The sequence below is a fragment of the Monodelphis domestica genome, chromosome 5, assembly GCF_027887165.1.
Source record: "Monodelphis domestica isolate mMonDom1 chromosome 5, mMonDom1.pri, whole genome shotgun sequence".
Classification (NCBI taxonomy): domain Eukaryota; kingdom Metazoa; phylum Chordata; class Mammalia; order Didelphimorphia; family Didelphidae; genus Monodelphis; species Monodelphis domestica.
Window position 1 is genome coordinate 105,591,170 of NC_077231.1, and position 27,127 is coordinate 105,618,296.

General features: G+C 34.8%; 1 protein-coding gene across 3 annotated transcripts in view; it reads right to left on the minus strand.

The window, feature by feature from the left end:
• Window positions 1–13,919, minus strand: part of ABCD2 (ATP binding cassette subfamily D member 2) — a 113,476-nt gene extending 99,557 nt beyond the window's left edge. For 2 of the 3 annotated variants that reach the window (XR_008912159.1, XM_056799010.1), the window contains exons 1-3: window positions 12,550–13,915; window positions 11,607–11,787; window positions 2,494–2,615 (exon numbers count right to left, since the gene is read on the minus strand). Coding sequence is in view for 2 of the 3 variants with exons in the window: in XM_056799010.1 (XP_056654988.1) it covers window positions 2,494–2,615; window positions 11,607–11,787; window positions 12,550–13,485 (1,239 nt within the window). In the remaining variant the exon portion in view is untranslated. Of the gene's footprint in view, window positions 1–2,493; window positions 2,616–11,606; window positions 11,788–12,549 lie in introns of all 3 variants that reach the window. The other variant, XM_001367263.5, reaches the window with a different exon arrangement.
• Between the last annotated feature and the right edge of the window lie 13,208 nt (window positions 13,920–27,127).

A 27,127-nucleotide genomic window follows, 5' to 3' on the forward strand; every position in this document is an offset into this window, starting at 1 on the left:
TTCTACTAAAAATACTAAAATGATTTAGAACATAAAGATTTACTGAATATGTTTATTCTCTAAAAATGAGTCAGAATCATCTATTAGGTGGATGAAATAAAGGTCTTTCCAAATAAGATCATGTGTAAATTACCATGTCCATTATCACTGTTATTTTTCAATATTGCACTAGAAATGCTAGCTATAGCAATAAAACAATACATTTTTAGAATAAACATGTAAAGAGGAAAGAAAATTAGCACTTTTTTCTGAGGTTACTATGGGTTACTTGACATAGTGGAGTCAGAAAGACTGGAGTTCAAATCTGGCATCATATATACTCACTCCCTATGTGACCCTGAGCATGCTAGTTAACCTCTATTTGCCTCAGTGTCCTCACAGGGAAATGAGGAAAGGAATTACATCCATCTCAGAGAGATGCTGCAAGGATAAAATGAGAAAATATTTGCAAAGTTCTTAGCAAAATACCTGGCACATAGTAGACACTTAGTATTTGCTCATTTCCTTCTTTCTTTCCTTTAGTAGATTTATAGCATATAGAATAAACCCACATAAATCATCAATATTTCTGTGTATTACCAACAAAATCTAGAAGAAATAGAAATATTTCATTTAAAAATACAAAACAATGTACAAGATACTTAAAGATCTATGTGTCAAGACACACACAGGAAGTATATGCTATAAAATACTCTTTGCACAAATAATAACAAATTTAAACAAATAAGAAAATGTTAATTGTCATGGGTAGGTTGAGCCAATAGAATAAAAGTGGCAATACTATCTAAATTAGTTTATTTTCATTATGCCATGACAACTTGATTACCAAAAGATAGCTCTATAGAGCTAGGGGGAAAAAATTCATCTGGAGAAAAAATAGATTAAGACTCTAAAGGGAAATAATGAAAAAAGTGTAAAGGAAGGGGGCCAAGTACCACTACAGCCCAAACTACCACAAAGCAGTAATCATCAGAACAATTTGATCCTGGGTAACAATTGGATTGATCAGTGGAATGGAATAGGTTAACAACATACAGAAGCAAACAAACATAGTAGCCTAGTGTTTAATAAATTCAAAGATTACAATAATTGAAGCAAGAATGAACTATTTAACAAAAACTGCTGGGAAAACAAGAAAGTAGTCTGGCAGAAACTTGGTATAAACTAACATCTCACACTATCTACCAAGATAAGCTTTAAAGATGTATATGATTTAGACATGAAAAGTAACATCCTCAACAAAGGAAAAAGGAGGAAATTAATCTGTCAAATCTGAGACAGGATCACAGAAGATAAAATGAATAATTCTGATGACACAAAATTTTAGTTTTGCTAAAGTTGTAAGTAGATAGGCGGAAAACAATTTTTGCAGCAAGTTTCTCTGAAAAAGTCCAATTAGACTTTTCAAATAAGATATATAGGAAACTGATTTAAATTTTAAAAGAATAAAATCCACTCTCCAATTGATAAATGGTGGCAGAATATGAAGCTCTAAAAGTTTTCCATGATTATTTGAGATTGGTCTAATAAGTCACACAGGAAAGATTAAATGCCTATAGTCCAAATTATTATATGCAGTAGAAAGAACTTGAGGTAATAATACATATATTTGGGAGGTACTAACTACAAATAAAATGAATCCAGAACTGGATAGGAAAGAGAGAGAAGAATATATTGCATTTTAGAAACTTTATTGTGCTTTGAATGATCTCAAGATTCTCTCTAGAGCAAAGACTCATCTTTTAAATATTGATCTTTTCCTGGTGATTCTCCATGGATGAAAATTTTAAAATACCACAAATTCTGTGACCTTAGATCAGTGAGTAACTGAAAAGGAAATGGAGTGGTACAAAGTATGATTGGAAAAGGAGATATATCAGTCATATTGCATGAATAAGAGTTAACAGATGGGCAGTCCAAAAATTATATTGGTTTACTCTATATGCAAAAGATAGGAAGGCCTCTAAAGTATCACCACAGAGGACCTATAAAAGAAAAAAGATTTATGTCTGTACCAAAGGACAGAATACCAATCTCCATGAGATCACAGGCCCATGGATGTATTAAGGTACAAAAACAGGAGCACAGGTTGGAGTAAAAGGCCATAGAAAGATAATATTTAATTTTTATGTAATAATTTCTTTAATTGATTCTTAACATTTCCACGTCTCAATTATTTTAAGATACCTACATCATAAAAATCTAAAAAATTCATCAAAACAAAATGATTACAATTCTCTTTAATTTAGCAAACAAATGCCATATATTATACCAAAAGCAGAAGGAAAGAGGAATATAATGTATATGTTGAACAATTCAGCAAATGATGAGTATCAACATCAAAAAGGTTCTAGTCAACTATTCTAATGTGATTGGATTTTTTCCTGTAATCTATGTAGGATTCCCAGGTGAATATTACTTTCACCAATTCACTATTTACATTGTATTTGATTTTCAAATAGTGTTGTGTAGGCAATAAGTAGTATACAGTACCTCTTTGTATGAAGACATGATCCTTTCAATGGCATCTGCTCCAGACGCCAATAAATTTCGTGCCGTGGTAAAGGCTTCTGTACGTTCACTAACCATAGCTTGTTTCTGATCATCCTCTAAATCTTAAAAAAAAACCAAGAACTGTTGTAGTTGTCAAGTAGCCTTTAATCCCCATTTCCACAAATGTATTTTTAATCAATTCAATTCTAGCTAAAAATTATATGTTAATTAATAATTTATAATTATTAAGGAAAGTTTTAAATTTTATTTTTATTGGACAAGAAGAGAGGAGATCTGGACCTGTGATTTTATCTGATATAGGAATTTTCTTTATTATACGCCTGTCTGTAATTTATACCCTTAGAGACTGGTAAAGGAACTTTTCCCAGGTTACACAGCCAGTATGCATCAGAGGTAAGATTTGAACCAGGTCTTCCTGACATCAATGGGGCCGTACTATCCAGTGCTCCATGTTGTCTCTCAAAAGAAGTTAATCTATTTTTGAAACTTAATAACATTTATTATTTGATATTGCTTGTCCTTTTCCCTCTAAGAAAAATAAAAATATTAAATAAAAAGTCCTTGCTGACCAGTATTACTGTATAGTTTAAATTGGGGTTTTTATTTTAATTAAATTTAGAAGAAATTTCACTGTAACTATATTTTAGAAAGAAAAATGTTTATTTTTAATGTCCCCCTTTTTGGGAGAAGGATATCAGAAATCAAGCAGAATCATAGGACATTTTTTTCTATTCAGGCAAAAGATCCTGAATACAGAACCATGATATCCAATATTTGTGGCCCAAAGTAGAGGTATTGGAAAATCTTATCTAGAAAACAAGAGATACTCTCTTAGGATGTTCCCCTTGAGATTCAGTTATTAAAATATATTACCCTCTTTGCAAACAAAGCTCAGCTCAAGATTTTCCATGAGGATTTTCCCGATTCCTATCCCTACCCCATCCCCAGCTGTTATTTGTCTCTTCCTACTCAAAAATGACTGAGAAATATTTCTCATTTACTATTCTGGGTATAATTGTTTCCCTTTAGCTGAATCTAAGCTCTTTGAGGAAAGGGACTATTTTATTTTTGTCTTTGTATCCCCAGCACGTAATACAATGTCTGGCATATAGTAGATGCTTAATAATTGCTCATTGAATTGTTTAGTTGAATCTAAAATCACCTCTCCAGACCCTTTATTTATAAGAAGAGGACATGTTTTATGAAAGAAAACAATTGCGATCCACATGACCTGTAATATCATTTATTCTTTTAAAAGTATGTCATAGAAAAATCCCCATAGCACTTAATTATGCAGCATACAAGAATATGAACTATATGAGAGTGTTAATAATCGGGGAAGTAAGATCACTTCCGTTTGGGTGTGATCAGAGAAGAATTCAAAAGGAAAATGACAATTTATCTGGGCTCCGAATGAAAGGTATCTATGTATGGAGAACAGGAGGGAAGAGAAAGAAGATAACTCCTAGTGGAAAGAACTTTTCGCTTGTAAATGTATTGTGGGGAAGAGACTTCACATGAAAATGTGAAGTAGTCTACTTTGTCTGTGGCATAGGGTTTCTATAAGAGAAAAGGCCAAAAAAAGTCCTTTGAACCCAGAAGCAATTAGATATAATAGAATAATGTTTGATAAATCCAAAGGCACCATCTACTGGGGTAAGATCTCATTAGACAACAAAAACTGCTGAGAAAACTGTAAAACTGCATGTCAGAAATTAGAACTAGAACAAGACCATAGACAATATAGGATACTTTGTTATAAAAACTAGCTTGTTTTAAGCTTGTGATGATATACTAGCCCCTAAAAAGTTATGAATGTAAAAACAATCATTCCCAGGCCCTACTGAGGTTAGGAATATTCCTCCCATTTAGACATAGACATTGTTTAAATTTACATTGAAATCTATTTCTAGTTATCTCTTGATCTCATTGTAATTAAGGAGGAAATCAGAATATTAGAAACATTTGGGTAATGAAACAGCTGCGTGTATGTTAGTGTTTGTGGCTAGGAGAGCAAATTGGAAAAAGAAGACCTAGCATGGGTCTTCTGCTCTAAGATACCTATGGGCCTCTGCAAGATTTCTTTCTCTACTCTAGCTCAATGCTACCTTTTCTTTCTCCTTTCTCTAGGCTGTCACTGCTTGTCTTAGCTCTTTTCTTTTCCCTCCACTTCCAGACCCTCATAACCTCAATCTGGTTCTAAGATATCTCCTCCTTTTCATACAAATTCCTCAGGATGGGACAGAGACTCCTGTGAAATAGCCTTGAATGATTCAAGGAGGTGTATAATCACTATTTAGACTCAGGATTGATTGATTAATTCAATCAAAGAATTATTCCTCTGTTACAAAGTGGATCTGAGTTAGACTAGTCCCCTGGTAGAATAATGGAACAAAATAAAAATTCAAAGGGGTCATTCAATAATTTTAAAAGAGATTTGCTTAGTTATAACAGAAGGGTATTCCACAAGAATAGTTATGAGGGCACCTGAAGTCGATTAAGCTGAAGCAAGCTTGAGTTACCCATTTTCACACTTTGGAGCACTTCATAGCTGCTCTGTACTCATGTGATGAGGAAGACACATCAACAGCCTGAGCCCTTACTCCTCTAAGCCAATGAAGTCACCAAGAAGGTCTCTATACCTTTTAAGGAAAAACCAGCCTATTGTAGAGGGAAGGGAATATTGCTTATATTCTATTCTATTAATTATATTCTATTAATTAATATTCTATTAATATGTTATATTAATATTATCTTTTCTTATAAGTGTTTAGGGAAATCAATAAATCCCTTCCATTACACTAATATCACAATAAGATCCAAATAGATACTTGACCTACATATAAATGATTATATTAAAGTGAATTAAAGAAAAGATCATAAACTCAAAAATTTAGAGTTGGTTGTCTTCACAGATAAAAGGTAACCATAGAAGAAGATAAAATGGACAATTTTGATTACATAAAATCAAAATATTTTTCACAAGCAAAATCAATACAATTAGAATTAGAAGGTAAGCATATAACTGGGAAATAGTAGCAATTTTCTCATAAAGGTCTGATACATAAGATAGTTAGAGAACTGATACAACTATGAAAAAGCCTCTCAATAAAAAAAGTGGTCAGAGAAAATTAAAGGACAACTTTCACATTAAGAAATAAATGCAAGCTATTAACAAAAATGAAGGGGGAAACGTTCCCAATAATTAATTAAAAAAAATGAAAATCAAGATACCTCTAAAATTCTACCTCACACCCATCAAATTAACAAAGTTGAAAATCTCAATTGTTGGGCAAGGGCAATGTTCTCTATTCTGGAAAGCAACTTTGAACAATATGCCAAAAGTCCCTGAACTGCATACTCTGACCAAACAAGATCAAAGACATGGAAAAAACATTTATTTCAGGAGTTTTTTTTTATAGCGGGGAAAAAAACAAAATGGGAACTCATCAGCTGTGAAATGGGTAAACAAATGGTGGTACAGGTATGCAATGGATTATATATTATGCTGTGAATTCATAAAACTATGATCAAAACAGCAACCAATTATGAATTTAGGATTGATGGTGACCCATCTCTTGGGATAGAGGTGCTAGACTGGAGGCTGTAATGAGTAAAAAATATGCTGAAGCACAGTTTTCTCCAAGGCAAGATCATTTTCATTTTAATTCATACCATGATCATATTATTTTATACATATGATATATACTGTTAGTAAAACAGGTCACACTGGCACCTCAGCAGTAATCCAAGGACCTAGGCATGATCAATTTATTGGTTAGGCTAGCAATAATAAATAAATTGGGTCAGTGGTCTCTTTGAATTACCAAAGATCTGGAGTTACATCTGACAGGGCATTTTAAACTTAGGTGTATCTCCCTTCTGACTGGCCAGACAGTACATTTGAGACCTCCTCTGGCAAAGGATCCTGATTGGTAGGCATGAGGTAGGTTAAATTGGGAGGCAGGGGCAATCCTCAAGTAATAAGATTAGTAGTGAGGAAGGGAGGTCCCCACCTTGAAACTTAATTAATGGTAGTTGTTTTGAGACCCAAATGCCTCTAGAAATCTTGGTTCAAAAAACAAAAACTATCTCCCATCAGGTTCCATGCCACTCCCACACATACAACCCCATTTCCTTTGGCCTCTCTCTTGGAAACCAAGTCACCCTTAATTTTGAAAAGGAAAATCAAGGACAGGAAAGTCAGAGGCAAACAGAAGCATGATCTCACTTTTAAATACTTAACTAGTGGATGCCCAGAGGAGCTAGAAATGATTTCATTTCTCAACCACATCTTTGTTTGGACTGAAAGAGATATCTTTTGAACTAGGTTAAAAGATGGAATATTGACAAAATGAGGAAAAGAATGGGTTACAAAGTAATATTATCAAATGATATAGTATCTTAATTTTCCTCAAGGTACAGAATGATATATTTTAAACATCATTTTGTTTTTAAATTTTTAATTAATCATACATATTTATTCAAAGAGAAGAATTTATTAAATGCTTACTGTGCCAAATGGGCAGTTAGGTGACTTAGAGAACTGAATGTAGGGCCAGGAGTCAGGAAGGCTCATCTTCCTTAGTTCAAATCTGGTCCCAGACACTTTTCAGCTGTGTGACCCTGGGCAAGTTACTTAACCCTGTTTGCTTCAGTTTCCTCATCAGTAAAATATTCTGGAGAAAGAAATGGCAAATCACTCCAGTATCTTTGCCAAGAAAACCTCAATGGAGCCATGAAGAATTGGACACAAATGAAACATGACTCAACAACATGTTCCAAGTACTGTGCTAGGCTAGATTCTAGGGATTCAAAGACAAAATTAAGCAATTACTGCTTGATTTTAAAAAGATTGAGGTCTACCTAAGGGAGACAATACACACTTATATTTACCTATATAGGATATGTAAACACATGCGTACATTTGATCGCATATGTTAAAATATTAGATATAAGATTTTTATCCCACTCTTACATATATTATATGAATATGATTCCATAATTTTATTAATAGATTATATCTATATTTTTCTTTGTACTACATATGTTATAGATTAACATATTACATATTGCAAGATGGGATTAAACTAATCCATCCTATTTTAGCCTTGATTCATTAACTAAGATCATAGATTTTTAGTAGGCTTGAATAATCCTTCAAACTTGAATGATGTTCAGTAAGAATTGTGTTTGGATAGGCAGAGTAAATTTGGCCATACCCAAAGGATCATTATAAATTATCAAATGAATTGAGAAATATTCATTTTAGAAATTGGTGCAAGTATGGAGTTCAACTATCATCAACCTCTTCTCCTAGAAAGAAGGAATCTCCTAGAGAAAAGAAGTCTCACTATTAACCTTGACCTCGTCTCTTTTCCTTGACCTACTTTGGTTGGAAGAGTACTTTTAGGGCTACAAAGATTTTAGGAGATTTTGAACTCATAACTCATAACTCATAAAGGAAACTTCTTGAAAACCTCCCAAATGGAAGAAAAGGGCTTCTAACAACTAAAATCTGTGTGTTGACTTTTGCCTCTTGTTTTGGGAGGAATTAGTGATTCCTCAAGCACTGTATTTTGTGCCTAGGGCATCAAGAAGCCATGTCAATGCTTTAAGGTTTAGTCCCCCCAGCATCAGTTAAGTCTCAAGGACAGATTCAATACCTTTTAAGGAAAAAGCAACCTGGTAAGGTGCTAGGATATGCCAGAAGCTCTAAACATTGTAAGCCTACATCTAATGTAGAGGCAACATTGGATAATAAAATAAGCCCATCATTGTGTGTCCATAAGAACTAGTTCTAATCATGGCTCTTCCATTCATTGGCTCTATAGTTCTGTGATTTTAGACAAGCTACTTAAACATCTCCAGACCTCATTTCCTCACTTGCAAAATGAATTAAACTAGATGCATTCTAAAATCTATTCCAGATCTAAAATGCTACTTCTACATTTTTTTGTATCATGAACCAGGAAAACAAGTAAGAAAAAAAATCCCCTCTTTATTACTTTTCCCTTTTCCTACCTCACCTATCCATCTTTAAATTGTCTTCTTTATTTTTTTTAAATCTTGATTGATTTAAACATCTTAGCATTCTCTAAGAATGGTACAAGTATTGAAAAAGTAATCTGAATAATAATGAACACAAGTTTCATCACCTTGAGTCTAAAGCAGATTTTATTCTTGAACAACAGATCACATGTATGTCATAACCTTGTGGAGAACGGAAGACTCTGAGGATCAATATCTTAAGAAAATGGCTTGAAGAAATACATTTTACTTGTGCTGTGATATTACTTTCTCATTGTTTGTCAAAAGCCTCAGGCAGATTGCTAGGAAATGTCATAATTAAGGGGTTTTTTCATATGTAATTATTTTAAGATAAAATTTTATTTTGTTTAATCAATGTCTCATTCTGGCATCCTCAAGTTGACATAATAAAACTCTTTTTGAATGTCTTTTCTATTCCCTGAATTTGGAATCAACAATTGGTATCTCCCAGAGCTAAAACAAAACATTTTCAGCAACCTTAAGTTGCCTACAGGAATAAATTCTTCACATATCTTGTTTACTTCTTACTTATCTCAGTGGGGTTAATTTGTCACTATTAATAATTGCATTCTGTGTTGCATGCCCCTGGGTTCTATAATAAGGCCAGTGCTTCTAAACATTTATTATTGCTAACTATGCTGTAGACTTGTCATTAGGTCCTCCTCTAACAGACACTAATTAGAAAAAAATTAAGATAATTGTCTTTTGGAGGTCCAATCTGAAACATCAAATACTTTATCTCATTGGTTTTAAATGTATTTAAATATTTTTACCCTTATTCCATCTCTCTGTGTCCAAATTACCCATTATAAAAGGCCTAGACCTAAACAACCTATTATTCATTCTCCCTCTACTATTTTTCATATTTATTTGTGTGCCTGTTAATTCTTCCTCCCAAAGTCCCCTTCAAAAAAAAAAGAAAGAAATATAGAGGGCCTAGGTTGTTTTCCATCTTTGTATTCCTGTCAAGGAATGGAGCCTTGCAAATAATAAGCACTAAAACTAAAAAATAGGATTCAAAAAGATCTTGACAGAATCAAGTATTAGACTAAATCATAAGATTAAATTTAAGAGTGATGTTTTATTCTTATTATAATTATACTTATGGCATCTAAATATAATTATAATAATAGATATTATTATACTCTTTTTAAAGAATCATCTCCACAAATATGAGATGTAGGAAGTAAGCCTAGACAGCAATTTGTCTGAAAAAGATGTAGGTATTTAGGGGACAACAAGCTCAATGTGAGTCAATAGTCAATAAGTCAAGAAAGCCAGTGCCATATGAAGCTGCATCATTTTCAGGGATAGGAAGGTGACTGTCTCATTGGATGGACTCGATACTAGTAACACTACCTCTGCAGCACTGTATTTCAATTCTAGGCACCACATTTTAAGGAGTATTGGAGAGTATCAAAGGCAGATAACTAGGATTAGTTCAGTGTTGTCCCTTTTCTGGACAGCTTCTCTAATTTGAACTCACTCCCAAATTGGATCTCAAGAAGATGATTGCTCCCTAGGGTTCAAGAGTATCTACCCTGTGGGACCACCGGTGCGCCTTCTATTAGCAAGCTACAGGGAGAAGTCTCAACTGGCTCTTATCACAATATTTGCTAAGATGGCTAAAACGCTTGTTACAAAACTTTCCCCCTAAACATGAGGCAAAATCTCCCACAGATACATATAGTAACCTTGAGAAGAATGGACACCAGCTTAAGAGTACCACAAAAGTGAAGCACACATAGAGGGAGTTGATATGGAGAAGGCAACTCACAACTGGAGCTTCAGGGGCTTTTCTTTCTCAGGAGAGTATTCACAAAGTTCATTATCATTAGCAATAGATGGCTTGCTCTGCAGCTAAGCTAGACTCCCCATAGGGCATAGTGTCTCTGCTGCACAGGTGGAGTCCCTGGGCTTGCCTCCCTTAGATGGTAACTGCAGTGGCAGAAGCCTTCCCATTTCTGCTCCCTCTAAGGTTCTCTTCACTCTGAGGCTTACCATCTCCCAGGCAAGAGATGGGACAGCAGAGATTTGGCCTTTATCTTTGGCAGCTCTTCCTTGTTCCTTGTTCAAAGAACAGGTCACCTTAGTAAGAGACCTTATCCTAACTTACAGTGTCTATCTTAGAACATTTTCCCAATCTTTATTTCTGCTGCTTAGGTCATAACTAAGCAATGATTAATTATTCACCAAAACTCACCAAACATTTCTGGGGTTCCCAGTTACCCAGTTTTAAAAAAAACTCTATAGGTCTTCAGTAGGTCTATGTAAGTTAAAGGCTGGAGAAAAGTTAAAGGCTCTGGGAGAAAACTCATAGTTGCAGCTTTTTCATTCTCAAGTGAACTCATCTCTAATAATGGGAAGAACAAAATTTTCTTAAATCTAAAAGGGACAGGCTCCATTAATTGGCTGGAGAAATTGGGGCTATTTTGTCTTACAAAACAGAAGGGAAATGATAACTGTTTTCAATTATTTGAAGGTCTTGTCACATGGAAGAGGGGTTAAATTAACCCCAAAAGGTGAAAGTTGCAAAAAGTATAAATTCAGTCTTGATGGATAGAAAAAACTCTTAGCAATTATGGCTATTATAAATAAGTTGCTTCAGGAGGTAGTGGATTCATGAGAGATCTTCAGTCAAAAATTACAAGACCACTTGTGGAGTACGGTATATAGGAGATTCCCTCTTTAGGCTTAAATAGATTATTTATGCATATTATAGCTATATATATATATATATATATATGTTATTTTATTTAAGTTAGTCAAAAATTCTGTTAGATTCCCATTTTATAGATGAGGAAGTGAAGACTTAGAGAAGTGACTATAAAGAAGTGACTTGCCAAAGGTAATAATAGCTAGTAAATGGCAGAGGCAAGAAATAATCTACATCTTCCAACACAAGTTTAGGTCCTAACCTTAATCGTTTTAGAAATATTACTACTAACACACATTATTACTAACAGGAAAAGTAGTAAAAGCTCTCTTAAAATTATTTCCATTTAAAACAAATATTTGAAATAAAGTAAAAATGTTATTACCACTATCTGCAAAGCCAGTTGCAGTGATAATAGGTACAGCTACCATAATTAGTCCACTGCTGCTCCAGACATACTTCATCAAGAATTGCTCTATCATAATGTACCATAAACGTTTAGATAAAATGAGATTCATTTGCTCTGCTAAAGCCTTGTAACTTTTCTGCAGTTGTTTCATTTCTACCTATAGGGAAAAAAGACAGGTATTTACATTGCATGCCTAAACACCTCCTTTTACTCCCCCCCCCCCATTCTATTAAGCTATATAGTCATAATAAATAACTATCAACTTAGAACTTTGCTTAGAAGCCTGTGTGTGATATTGTGCTATGACTTTTTATCTTAAAGGTTATATTTGATACAGTGCCATCTTTGGGTCTGGCAACTAATAAATATAGATTAAAGTCATGTTAGGTAGAATCATAAGATGTCTAGCTTTGCAGATGCAATGTTACATATAAAATTCCTAATTGCTAATTCTATTTTTATATTTAGATAATTTCAAAATTATGCACATATTTTCTTTCATAGTATTCTAAATACTTCTCCTAGAAGAATAGTCAAAATAGCAATCTGTATGTTTTCATTTTACAATGAAAATGCATTATTTGCATTTCCCACATGTACATTTTTTGACTTGACTATGGGCTTTAGTTTTAAGAAAATAAATGGTGGGACATATTGAGTGTATTTGTCAAACTAAGCACATTTTTTGTCTAAAATGAATGAAATTACTCTTACTCTAAATATTTAAGAAAAATGAAGCTTTAGCAAATATAGCCTGCAATTTCATTAGAGATTTTAAAAAGTAATAGAGCATATCTTTTCATTTTTGATGTCATTGGAATCTAAACCATTAAGTAAGTAAGACAACAGACTATCTTTTTCTGCAGTACCTGCATCTAGCCATCTCACATTACAACTATCACCTTAATTTTTGCCTTACCTTATGTCCTCTATAAAAGGCAATTTCTTCCACATTGGCTATAATTCGAGAGTGCACATACCGCAAATATCCCTTCCTGTGAGCTTCTTCAGCCACCAATTTACCAAATTTGGGAGAGCATGTTTTCAATACTTTGGCAGTAGCATACACTACAAGCCCTGCCAGCAACGTAGGCCCAATTGGGCTCGCTCCTCTGGATGTAGCAGTCTGGATGAGAGTATAGGAAGTCAGCATCACATCCAAAATGGGTTTGGTCAGATTAGAATACAGATGGGCGATAGATTGGGAGAACATCATAATATCCTCAGTAAGAGACTGGTCGGGGTTGGCAAGTCTCCCGTCCATATTGATCACCTTGTAGTAAGTCTGATTGGTGAAATAGGTCTCATAGGCATGGTCTACTAGTCGAGTTCTGAAAGCCAAAGCAAGCTTGCACTCCAGATACCTTATTGCACTGTTCACGAATGTTGCAGGAATTGCGATCATGAGCCATTTGATTAATTTAATGATGAAAGTGCCCGGTTTTTTCTCCACAATGCTCTTCACGATTTTTCCATCTAGACCAGCCACGTAGATAGAAAGAAAAGTTCTCGAGATTAAAGCCACGGAATGGAGGCATAGCCAACCTGTTTCGGTGGTCACAAGTTTGGGGAAGAGAATTTTCCGAAGCTGCAGAAGCTGTTTGAAAAAATCCGCATTCACTCCCGGAGCTTTCTTCCAAGAGCCCTCGGTGCAATGCAGTTTCTCCCCGTTCTCTGCAGTCGGGCAAATTTCCTCCTGATTTTTCTTGCAGTCGGGCTGCTTTAAACGTTTGCCTATAATGGGGTAGAGGGTTTTCAGAGCATATGCCGCAGCCATCAGGCAGGCAGCCCTTTTAGCAGTCCTAGATCTGGTCCATTTCACTCTATTTGCGGCTGCGTTTAACATATGGGTCATTTTCTTAGTCGCCCCAATCCGGCTTTCCCAAAAGGCCTCCTGATTTGTTTTAAATGCCCATGATCCTCAGAAAACCCGACCTGATCTTTCCCCAAGTCAGACGACTTCCATAGTCTGCAGCATTTCCCGTGGTGACAGATGCAGCGAAGGTTAGAACGCACCACAACTACCAGAGACGGTTTCCCTAAGAACTTGAGCTTCACAAAGCAACCCACAGCCATAAACTCCTCCCCTCGCAACCCACTTATTGGCTGCAATGAGAGTGGGACCTTTGTATCCACTTAGTTTCTCTTTGGGCCTTGAAAAGGGGAGGAGAGGGGAAATAGAAGGAAAGGAAACATGTTGCTTCCTCAAAAAAAAAAAAACTGTAGGGGAGAGCCAAATATCGCGGAAGGGGTCGAATGAGGGCAGCCGTTTGGGAGCTAAACCTGACCTGCCTACTGAGCATGCTCTGCCTTATTAGATGGAAACAAGTTTCAAGATAGTCATCACCATCACTTCTCTAGATTTTAGTGGTTGCTGGGGGAAGCAGGAAACAAACAAGGAGGATCTGCAAGGGATATATCATTTAGGGGACAGGAAGGTTGGAATGACAGGAGATGAAATAGACCTGAGATGGTACATGCAAGACAGTGAATGTAAAGTGGGAAGGGCAACCAGGAAAGCATTGTTCCCTTGGACCTTTCTTTCTAATCCTCAAACGATTTTTTTTTGGTTGTGGTTGTTGTTTATACACCCGGGACCCAATGGGAAGATTCCCAGATATTTTATGGATTTTGTAGTTAATTGGAATAGGATTTCCTTTTCTATGATTGCTTCTTTTGATTTATGATTAATTATACAGAATCGTTAATTTCTTCAGCAACCTTGCTATTGTCTCATTTAGTATCATTCCTGGTTCCCCAGATTTTCCCAAGAAAATCATTATATTATCAGCAAATGGAGATCGTTTTATTTCCTTTTTACCTGTCTTTGTGACTATTTTTTTTTCTCTTGTCTAATTACTGTGGTTAGCATTTCTAGTTCTATATCGAATATTTGGGGGGAGAGCAGGCATCTTTACTTCACTCTCTTCTTTATTCTAATGTATCACTCTCATACGATTCTTGATTTTTAGTTCTAGACATGCTTTTTTACATTTTAAAAATGCCCCTCTATGCCTATTCTTATAGTATAGGTTTTTTAGTTTTTCTTTGTTTTAGCATAGAAGAGGGTTATACTTTGTCAAAGGTTTTTTATATATCTATTGATATGATCATGTGGATTTGGTTATTTTTGGTTTTTCAAATGATTATGTTGATTGTTTTCTTAATATTGAACTGTCCTTGCAGCCCTGATCCCAGTAGTTGATAATGAATGATTTCTTGAATAAATCATTATAATCTGAAAGGGTTTTGTTTGAAAATTTTTGAGTTGATACAGACCTATAGTTGTCTTGCTCTTTTTATTTTTCCTTGCTTTATGTATTAGGAATATAGCTGTATCATAAATAAAATGATTGTGTAAGTTTCTTCCTAAATTTTTAGGAATAATTTTTGAATTCTAGGTATTAAATGGTCTTTAAGACTCTGATAGGGAGGCATCTGGGTGGCTCAGTGGATTCAGTCAGGCCTAGAGACAGAAAGTCCTAGGTTCAAATATGACCTCAGACACTTCCTAGCTGTGTGACCCTGGGCAAGTCACTTGACCCCCATTGCCTAGCCCTTACCACTCTTCTGCCTTGGAGCCAATACACAGTATTGAGTACAAGATGGAAGGTAAGGGTTTAAAAAAAATCTTAAACAGGATACTAGCAAAAAGATTCCAGCAAGTCATCACATGGGTAATTCACTATGATCAGGTGGGATTTATACCAGGAATGCAAGGATGGTTAAATATCAGGAAAACCATTCACAATAATTGACCAGACCTAGAAATGGGAGGTCCTGGGTTCAAATCTGGATCAAACACTTCCCAGCTGTGTGACCCTGGGCAAGTCACTTGACCCCCATTGCCTAGGCCTTACCATTCTTCTGCCTTGGAACCAATACACAATATTGATTCCAAGATGAAAGGTAAGGGTTTTTAAAAAAAAAAATTTGAATAACAACTCTGTAGAATTCTCCTTTACTGAGATTGGGCAATCTAAGATCTCTATCTTATCTTCTGATATTATGGCATTTCTCTGTGTCTTTTGTGTTGTCTGTTTTGTTAGCATATAACTGTTTTGATTATTATTCTGTTTCATCTGGATCAGCTGTAACTTCTTGCTTAGCTGATATTTCATTGATTTTCTGTTTTTTTTTTAATCAGAAAAGCTAATGATTTGTCAATATTATTAGTCTTTTCAAAGAACCATTTTTTACTTTTATCATTTCCATAGTTATTTTTTGCTTATAATTTATATATTTCCCCCTTATTTAAAAAATGTGTTTGTTTCATTAATTTAATTTGCATTAAAAGTTCTAGTTAACTCCTACCTTCCCTTCCCTCTCCCCAATAGAGAAGGCACCATTTGATAAAGATCTTTTTTATATAAAACTATGCCTTACTTATTTCAATTTATCAGTTCTTTCTCTGGAGGTGGTCATACACAAGTCATTCTTCAAATAATATTTCTCTTCCTATATATAATGTTCTCTTGGTTCTGCACACTTAGCTCTTCATAATTTCTTGTAGGTCTTTCCATGTTTTTCCAAAATGGACCTGTTCATCATTTTTCATGGCGTAGTTGTATTGCATCACAATCCTATACCACAACTTGGTTAGCCATTCCTCAATTAATGGGAATCCCTTCAATTTCAGGATTTCTAATTTGGTGTTTAATTGAGAAGGTTTAATTATCCCTTCAATTTCCAGGGTTTTGCCACCACAAAAAAAAAAGTTCCTATAAATATGTTAACTATATGTTATTTTCCTTTTCCCCTGAGTACCTTAAGAAATAAGCCTAATAGTGGTACTGTTAGGTTAAAAAGTATGTACTTTTTGGATAAAATTCCCCCAAAATAACTCCTTGAGTAAAATCCAAGATTGCTCTCCAAAATAGTTGGATCAATTTACAGTTCCACCAACAATGTATTAGTGTCTCCATTTTTCTCACCTTTCCTCCAGATTTTGAACTATATCATAAAGCAGTAATTATCAAAACTATCTGGTACTGGCTAAGAAATAGAAAAGTTAATTTGTGAAACAGAACAGACATATAACAAATAGTTGTAAAAGATTATAATAATCTTGTGTTTGGCAAAAGAAAAGATCTAAGTTTTTGGAATAAGAATTCACTTCTTGGTAAAAATTGTTGGGAAAACTAGAAAGCAATCTGGCATAAATGAGATATATACCAATATCTTATACCATTTACCAAGATAAGGTCAAATGTATACATGACCTAGACATAGAGATATCATAAACAAATTAGAAGAACAGGTTATTTCACAGGGCACATATTATCTATCAGATTTATGATTAGAAGAATTTATGAATAAACAAGAGATAGAAGGCATTGAGAGAAGTAAATTAGATAATTTTGAATACATTAAATTGAAAAGTTTTGTACAAATAAAACTAATGTAGACAAGATTAGAAGGAAAACAATGTTGGGGGGAAATTTTATAGATGGTTTCTCAGATAAGAGGTTCCTTTCTTTTTAATATCTTCTGTGTTTATTTTAAATTTATTTGTTCATTTTCTGATTTTTTTAAAGGCATCTTCATTTCATGAATTCTAATTTTTCCTATTTTGTTTATATATCTTTGTAAGAATATAATTTTCCCTATGGACTGTTAGGTGAATCACAGTAATTTTGGCATGCCATTTTACTATTATTTTTTCATTAATCTATAATTTAAAAAAATAATTATTGTCTCAATGATTTGTTCTTTGACCTATTCATTTTTTAGGACTTCATTTTGAAGTCTCCATGTAGGTCTGTATCTTTTGTGGTCACTGAAATAATTATTATTTTATTGCATTATGGCATATAAAGAATGTATTAACTATTTCTGCCTTTTTACATATATTTTCATAATCTCTTTGCCCTTGCACATTGTAAATTTTTGCAAGAGTTCAATGTGGAAATAATAAATATGCATATTCTTATATAAAACCATATGAAAGATCAGTTCTACATTTTTCCTTTTGTTCATTGTTCTGTTAGACTTATCTAAGACTGAAAAAAGGATATTGAGGTCAATTGTGACTATTGTTTTACTATCAATACTTATTATAGATTAGTTAATATTTTCTTTATTAATTTGAATGCCAAGGCATTTAGAACGTATAAGTTTATTGCTGATATTGGTTTGTTGCCTATTGTATTGTTCATCTCAGCATAATGTAACTTCTTTTTTATTTTTTTGCATGTTTTTGCTTTTTCAGATAGCAGCATTATAAATTCTGCTTTTTAAAACCTGAAGTATAGTAAACTTTTTCCATCCCCTCAGTTGTATTTTTGTGTATGCCTTTGTTTATTAAATATTTCTTATAATAAATAGATTGTAGGTCTTGTTTCATGTTTCAATTTATCTCTTTTTTACAACAAAAGTAATAACTAAAGGAAAATTTATATCTCTAACTGCTTATTTAAATAAAATAAGAGAAAGTACTGATCAACAAATTGGGAATGCAATTAAGAAAACTAGAAAAAGAACAAATTAAAATTCCCCAACTAAATACCAAACTGAAAATCCTAAAAACAAAGGTGAAATCAATAAAATTGAATATTAAAAAATCATCGAACAAATAAAACTAGGAGTTGTATGGAAAAAATCAGCAAAATAGAAAAAATCATTGGTTAATATGATTTTTAAGGAAGAAGAAAACCAAACCATTAGCATTAAAAATGAAAAACGCAAATATATTATTAATGAAGATAAAATCAAAATAATTATCAGGAGTTATTTTGCCCAACTACATGCCAACAAATATAGCAATTTAAGTGAAATAGGAGAATACCAACAAAGATATAAACTGCCTACAACATCAGAGGAGAAAATAGAATATCTAAATAAATATATTTTAGAAAAAGAAATTGAATAGGTCATAAAAGAATATTCTGAGAAAAAAATCATCAGGACCAGATGAATTTACAAGTGAATAATAAGAATCATTTAAAGAACAACAAAGTCAAATATTAAATAATTTTAAATAATAGGTAAAGCCTTCTGTATCTGTTTCCCAGAGATCAAGAAAAAAGGAAAATAACCTAAATGTTCAAATATATTCATAGCAGCTCTCTTTGTGGTTGCAAAGAACTGGAAATTGAGAGGATGCCCATCAATCGAAAAATGACTAAACAAATTGTGGTATATGCGTGTGATGGAATATCATTGCAGCATATGAAATGATGAGCAGATTAATTCTAATAAAACTTGGAAAACTTGTTCTCTACATGAGATAAAGAACATCCAAATGAGTAGAACTAAGAAAGCATCATACACAGCTAAAGAATTAATTCTTGAAGAATAAATTGTGAACGTGACCTCTAGAGAGTGAAAGACATGACTTTTATGAACATGTCTGTCACCCAGATGAGGCCTACTGTGATGCGGGGAGGAAGAAAAAGGTCTGGGACACTTGTGGATAAATTATATTAAATATATTTTTAAAATTTAATAGAAACAATTGGTAAAGGAGTCCTCCCTAAACTCCTTTTATGAAAAGTAAATGGTGCTGATACTTAAACCAGGAAGAACAAAAATGGAGAAAGAAAAATATAGAACAATTTCATTAATGAATATGAATGCAAAAATATGAAATAGAATAATAGCTAGGAGACCACAACAACATATCACAAAGATTATATTGTGACCAAAGAGAATTTATACAAGGAATATAGGGAAAATATAAGGACAACTATCAACATAATTATATCAATAGCAAAAGTAACAAAAATCATGTGATTATATGAATAGATACAGAAAAAACCTGGAAAGCAGAGGTATAAGTGGTTTTTTTTTTTTTTATGATAAGAAGCATTTACCTAAAACCATTAGCAAGAGTTATTTGTAATAAGAATAAACTAGAAACCTTCCCAGTAAGATCAGGAATGAAACAAAGATGCCCATTATCACTTAATTATTTAATTGTATTAAACATTAAAAATTGTATTAAATTAGGGGAAAAATTGAAGGAATCAGAATGGGCGAAGAGATTATAAAACTATCTTTTTATAGACAACATGATATATGTGGAAAATTCTAGAGATTCAACCAAAAAGTTCATTGAAACCATCAATAGTTTCAGCAAAGTGGCAGGCTATAAAATAAACCCACATAAATCATTGACATTTTTATATAACACTAACGGAGACCTGCAAGAAGGGATAGAAAGAGATATCCCATTTAAAATAATCACAGGCAGAATAAAATATCTGGGAGTATACTTACCAGAACAAACTGAGGAACTACAGAAATATAATTGTGAAACACTTTTTACAAAAATAAATTCAAATAATTGGAGAAATATTAAGTGTTCATGGGTAGGCAGAGCCAAAATGAGTAAAATAATAATCCTACCTAAAATAACCCACTTACTCAATGCCATCCCAAAAATGACCCCCCAAAAAAATCACTGAGCTAGAAAAAATAATAAAATTCATTTGGAAGAACAAAAGATCAAAGGAATTAATGAAGAAAATATAAAGGAATGAGATTTAGCAGGACCAGATTTTAAACTGTATTATAAATCAGTAATAATTAAAATAATCTGGTACTAGCTAAGAAATAGCATATAGATCAATGGAAGAGATTAGGTATACAACCCACAGGAATAAATGACAACAGTAACCTAGTGTTTGATAAATCCAAAGATCCAAGTTTTTGGAAGAACTCACTATTCAACACAAACTGATAAGAAAACTGGAAAATGGCATGGCAGAAAATAAGTATAAAGTCAAAATGGATACATGATTTAGAAATATAGGGTGAGACCATAAGTGAAAAGAGCAAAAATAAAAAATGTATCTGTCAGATCAATGGACATATGTGAAAATGTATTTTTCATAAACTGTATTAAATCTTATATCAGGGTTATAAAATGTTATAAAATTGTATATATCCTTTGATCTAGCAATATCACTACTAGGTCTGTATCCCAGAGATTAAAGAAATAAGAAAAGAAGCTATTTGTAGAAAAATATTTACAGCAGCTCTTTTTGTGGTGGCAAAGAATTGGAACCTGAGGAGATGTCAATTGGGGGATGGTTGAACAAGTTGAAACATATGGTTGCAATGAAACACTATTGGGCCAAAGGAAATGAACAGAACAATTTCAGAAAAGCCTTGAATGGTTTATATGAACTGATGTAAAGAGAAGTGAGCAGAACCAGGACAACACTGTACACAGTAACAGCAATATTGTACAATAATTGATGTGAATGATTTTATTATCATCAATACAAGATCTAAGAAAACACCAATGGACTCGTGATGCAAACAAAATACTATCTGCCACAACAGAAGAAACTGATGGAGTCTGAATGTAGAACTAAAGATACTGTATTTCACTTTCTTCTGTGTTGTTGTTGAGATCTCTTCCACTAAAGGACCATTATAGAAAAATATTTATATGATTGCATATGTAAAATATTTATTAAATAGCTTGCTGTTTCAGGGAAGGGAGAGCATAGTGAGAATGGGAATAAGTGAGAGAAAGTAAAACTCAAAACTCCAAAAAAACCAAATGCTTAAAATTGTTTTTACATGTAATTGGGGAAAAAATAAAATATCATTTCCACATGTACATACATATATACATATATTATAAAATACTAGCAAGGAGATTATAGTAATATATGACAAAAATAAAAAAATTATGACCAAATAGGATTTATGCTAGGAAAGAAGGGATGGTTTAATAGTAGGAAAACTATCTGTATAACTATCCATGTCAATAACAAAACCAACAAAAATTATATGAGTATCTCAAAAGATGTAGAAAAAGCTTTTTGACAAAATATAATACACATCCTATTAAAAACACCAGAGAGCACAGGAATAAATGGAATTTTTCTTAAAATAAGTTGTATTTATATCAGCAAGTATTATCTATTAATAGGGATAAGCTAGAAATTTCCCCATAAAATCAGGGGTGAAACAAAGATGCCTATTATTAACACTATTATACTAGAAATACTAGCTATAGCAATAAGAAAAGAAAAAGAAATTGAAGGAATTAGAGTAGGCAATGGGGAAACAAAACTGTAACTCTGCAAATGATATGATGATATACTTAGAGAATCCTAGAATCTACGTGCCAAGAAAAATCATTTTTCACAGAAATAAAAAGACATATACTCGATAAATATCAATTGCTGAAGTAATTTAGTACAGAAATACATTTTACTTAACAGGGAAATAAGAGGCAAAGAGAGAAGGGGTGAAGAGAAAGAAAAAAATGACTACCTTAGGGGAAGGATTAATCCTAAGCAAAGCAAACCCTGAGGATATACAAAAAACATTTACAGCTTTTTTTAAGGTAACAAAGGATGGGAATTTGAAGGGTTTTCCATAATTTGGGGAATGGATGAACAAGTTATGGCATATAAAAGTGATTATGTATCATATGTAATATGTATGTTATACTACAAGAACTGATGGAGAGAATTTTAGAGAAACCAGGGAAGACTTGAATGGAAATAGAATGAAGGTGAACAGAACTAGGACATGATAACAATATAGTAAAAGCAATTTTGAAGGAATTGGGAACTTTGATCAGCATGATGACCAGCCACAGTTCCAGAGGACTAATGCTAACACATGCTATCCATCTTCTGAGAGGTGAAATACTAAGAGTGCAGAATGAGACAAATTTATTTGGCCGTGGACAATGTGGAAGTTTGTTTTGATTGATTATATGTATTTGTAAAGGATTTTTTTTCTTTTCTTCTTAATAGACTGGGGGTTGTCGGGGAGGGGAAAACATTTTTACTGATTAAAACAAATAAAAAACATAAAAATAAATGAATAATAAAATATTTATTTAGCACTTACTATGTCCTAGGGCACTAAATTCTGGAGGTACACATGCAAGCAAACTAAAGTCTCTGTCCTCTGAGAGTTTACATTCTAACGAGGGAAGACCATATAAAGTCAAGTTATAAAACACAGCATTTGTATATAGTGTGGCATGATTTGGACAAGGCCACATAGTGACATGAAGATATGGTTCCTGGTGAGTGAAGGGGAAAACTTGCCTATCAAGAGTCCAGGGTGTCAGGAACAGTTCCATGACTCAGTTTGAGAGGGATGAGAATGATGGTCAGTGTGTAAATGATTTAGAAATGGCCACAAAGTGGGGAATTCTGTATACCTGGCTACATAAAGGTTTGTTGCAATTAATTTTCCAGCTGGGTTCTTCAAAAGAGAGGGCCAATCACTTTCATGTGATTAGAAAATTGGATCTATGCTCCTTCCCTCCTTATATGACCCTTCCCTCACAATAGCTAGTAATGTCCCATGACCAACTAGTGTGGGGAAATTAAAGTAGATTAAGCCATTTGTGCAATTAGGGCATGCAAATAGATGCTCTGGTAATATTTGGAAGGGGCATTACATATTATCTTGCTAGGTCGGTGGTGGGTGATGAACCTCTTTCTTATAAGGCACTTTGGGTGCGCTTCTTAAAGCCTGACATTTATAAAGGGGCAATCTATTGCCAGTCTATGCCTATACTCATAAACTGGACACAATATGTGGCACTGGGGCAGTAAGGCTTATCAGCCCCAACCAAGTCTGGACATAAGGAGCTGCTGGACATGGGCAGCCAAGTTACTCTGATGCCACAAAGCTTTGAGGGGTTCACTAATATACTACACCTTCCACAAGGCTTTGGAGAAGAGACCCCCGAAGGAATGAGCTTTGGGGGGTCAGTACCTAGACACAAGGGTGCTTATCGATCTCTATGCCAATGACTGTCAGTGAAGCCAGTGGAAACTGTGGGAGTTGTCCGAGCATCGCCAAATAATACGAGGTCCCGTGAAGCGTGAAAGTGACCATATGACAGAGATGAAGTCAGACTATTTTGCGACACTAGCTCCTCTTGCCATGCTCCTGGTAAGAAATGTGGCTGGCATCTGGCAGCTTCCAGGGAATGAAAGGGAGCTGAACGAAGTGGTTATGCCAGATGTTGAGGCTATTCGTGATTTTATTGATGTAGCAGATTACTCCGACTAAATCACTCTCCTTCACTCACCTCACCTGAAAAAGGAAACCCAAAAGCTTATTTGGACTCTGGACTTTGGGGATGTCTCCAATTTACCAAGTTCTACACAAGTACTATATCAAATGGTAGTCCTTAGCCCTGGTTGACCTAAACCATGTTCTTCAGCAATTTCAAGCTCTTTGCCCTCGTGATTCATGTTTTCGAGAGATCTCTGCCCATCACGGTCAGGCTGAGTAAAGGTGGATGTGACAAATGACCATCACGTTTCAGGAGCTTCTCACTTTCTGAAGTCATTACGACTGAACATAGGATGCGGGCTCGTGCCATTTGCTCTACAGCTCACTACAGTAGGAGATGCAAGATGTTTCTTCTGACAAGCTGAATAGGGCTCAAGAGTCCTCATAAAACAGAAAGAGTACATCTGAAATCCCACTTCTCTGGCTGCCTCGAGTGTTAACGTCCTTCATCAGAAGCTTGTCGTTCTGTCAAAGGCTGGATGCTCTGGACGGCTGTTCCATTCGCCAGATACACTCCGACTTCCAAGCCGCTGGTTCTTAAGGGATGCCACATGGTCTATGGGGTTCAGAGGAACTCTAGTGGCCATGGATCTGGTAATGAGCGAGATCCTGAGTGAGGCGGGTTCTAGCAATTCCTCCTAGTCAGCCTGGGAGAGGCTTGCGGGGCCGAGTGAACAAGATTTTACGTTGATCCCTGTGTGGTATCGAGGGTCTGAGAGATCCGAGACCCAGAGAGAACAGGATTGCACAAAGGGCCTCTCCTTTGGCGTGGGAAGCAACAGAAATGGTGCGACTGATTTCTCTCATCACATAAAAATTTTTTGTGGGTCACCCTGGCACCTACTGATGCTCCCTTTAGAAGGAAACAGGCAGATGGATGATGCTGTAACGATGGCCGAGGTTAAAGAGTGAGTCCGTTTTCAATCTGGATGTAGGGGGTCCTAACACCATGCTGAGATGGCCACAGGATCAAATGATTCTCTAAAGACAAGGGAGTTACCACTGCCCAATTAGGCACTTCATACCACTCAAAATACATATCTCCTCTTGGTGATCCTGCTAGTCTTAAACTAGCAAATTGGTTCCCTCCCCTTCCTTTAGTCTCAGGTCAAGAAGCTTCCCCCAGCTCAGCTTTGTCATTATGCCCTTACGAGTGTAAGGTGCCTCTCCTCCAAAAAGCCATCTTTCACCAATGAATGCCACCCCAAGAAATAAAAGGGTTCATTGGGTCAGTGGTTTCTCAAATCCAAGCTCCAGGAAGACGTACCAAGAAGGATGGGCAGCTTTTGAACACAGTCCCAGTTGGCCTTGCCTTTCTCTTTTCCAAATGTCCCAGACCTCAAGGAAACTGCTCTCAGGTGGCTCCTTATACTCTACTTTTCCTCACTTGGTGGATCTCCTTTTTCCCAAGAGGAGTTGGAAAACTCCTTCTCAGAAAGGGCTTGGATGAAAAAGGAATAGTATTTTTAGGAGGTGACCTCTACTGACATAGGGGAAGGCTGAAACTTTCTCTGTGTAAATAGGATAACTTGGGTGACTATTTATCTGGGGGAAGGTGGGAGGGGAAAGGATCCCCTACTTGACTCTGTGGCAATCCTGTAATGTGGATGAAGTTGAAGGAGACTTTTTCTAGTCTTATGGAAAGGGGTAGCCCCCAAAAAGAGGTTTCTAAAGGGGTAAAAAAAATAATTTCCCACTCTGTTGTTATTAGTCACAAGGAAAGGGAGGTCCCGGCTAGTGGGTGGGAAACAATGAAGGAATATTAGTATAGGGAAAATCTTGGTTTTCACTTTGATACTAGGAAAGGCAATATCCAAGAGAGTAGGCAGTTACCTTACTACATGTATCTTTGACACATGATAAAGATCAGTAATCATTTTATAAGTGTCATCTGTTCTCTGGTCTTAATGTTACGTGCTTTGCTCCTGCCCATCATCAGTTTTTCATTGGGAAACAAACTGTGAATTGCTCTTATCGCCTGCTTTATGAAAGATCTAGAAGTACTTTCTTCCAAAATGAGAAGTTCTTTGACAGGATCTGACTGGCCTCATTTCTGCCAGAACACTCTACATCTCTAAGACATCTAGATAAAACACAATTCAAGATAATTGAAGGCAAAGGTGTGCAAGTTCTTCACAAGGAGATCCTAATGTAAAATCAGTCTTTTATGGGTTATATGGGAGATGGGAATAGTGTTGATTCTAGAATCTCTGAACCAGTGTCAAGACAGGTTTTCTCACTTCTCCCCTTGTTTAAGAGTTTTGATCTATTCTCTTCAACTTCTGGGCAAGACATCAGGAAACAATTCCTTCCCTTAAAGTAAAGAATAAAACAAAAGGAGCTAAAGAATTTAAGATTGTGGTCACTTTCCCAAAGACACTGAATTGTTCTTTTACTTGACTTGGAGTGCCCAACCACATCTCTATGGTTGGGTTAGAAGTATAATATATATAACATCCTAGCATCGCTAGAGCTGGTATTCTGAATTAGATCTCACTCCGGTCAGTTCTATTAGTTTTGGTTCAATACTGGAATGAAATGTAAAACTTGCATTCAACAATTAAGAAAAGGAGTTACAAACTTAACTATAGCAGGGGAAGGATATGCATCAAGGACATGAATCAAGTTGATTCGGCAGAGCTGATAAGACTGCCAGGTCTGTAATCAAGAAACTGAGTTCAAATCTGATCTCATTTACTAACTGTGTGACCCCGAGCAAGTCACAACCTCTGTTTGTCTCAGTTTCCTCATCTATAAAATGGAGATAATAATAGCACCCACCTATTGTTATGAGGTTTTGTTGTGAGGACCAAGTGAGACAATTGTACAGCACTGACACATGGAAAGCATTATATAAATATTAGTTATGATTCTTCTTCATCTGAGCTAAGCTCCCCTGTCTAGGTTATCCATGATAGACAACCAACCAAACCTTAAAGCCAAGACAAAGCCCTCATGACAGTTTTTCAAGTGACCAGGAAGTGCCATTAACTCTTAGATCCCTGGATAAATCAAATCCAGAAAATGGTCTCAATAATTTTAAAGGAGAAACTAACCTAACTTACATGGGGGAAAAACCACAGATTGTTGCTCTCCTTATGTGAAATAGTTTCACCTCCACTGTCTCACCCTATCCTTGACCCAATCCACCTGATTATAAATACCTGTTCCATTTTAATGCCCTAGAGCAAACCCTATCATCTCCCTTGAGAGCAGAAATTTCAATTTTTTTCCTAGAATAAAAATGATTTGTTTCAGTCTTTTCCACTAAATTCCAGTGTAAAAGAATAATTCCTATAAAAGTTTGCAGTAACAAATGCAGAATACCTTCCAAATCCAGATATTGAGTAACAAAAGAATATCTTTTATAATCTTTTGAAGCCAGATCAAAATGATAGCTCGTGAATCCTATTTCCATTTATAATAAGATAAAAGAAATTTCATCACAGTTTTTATATTTCTTAAGTTTCAACTTTTGAGGAATT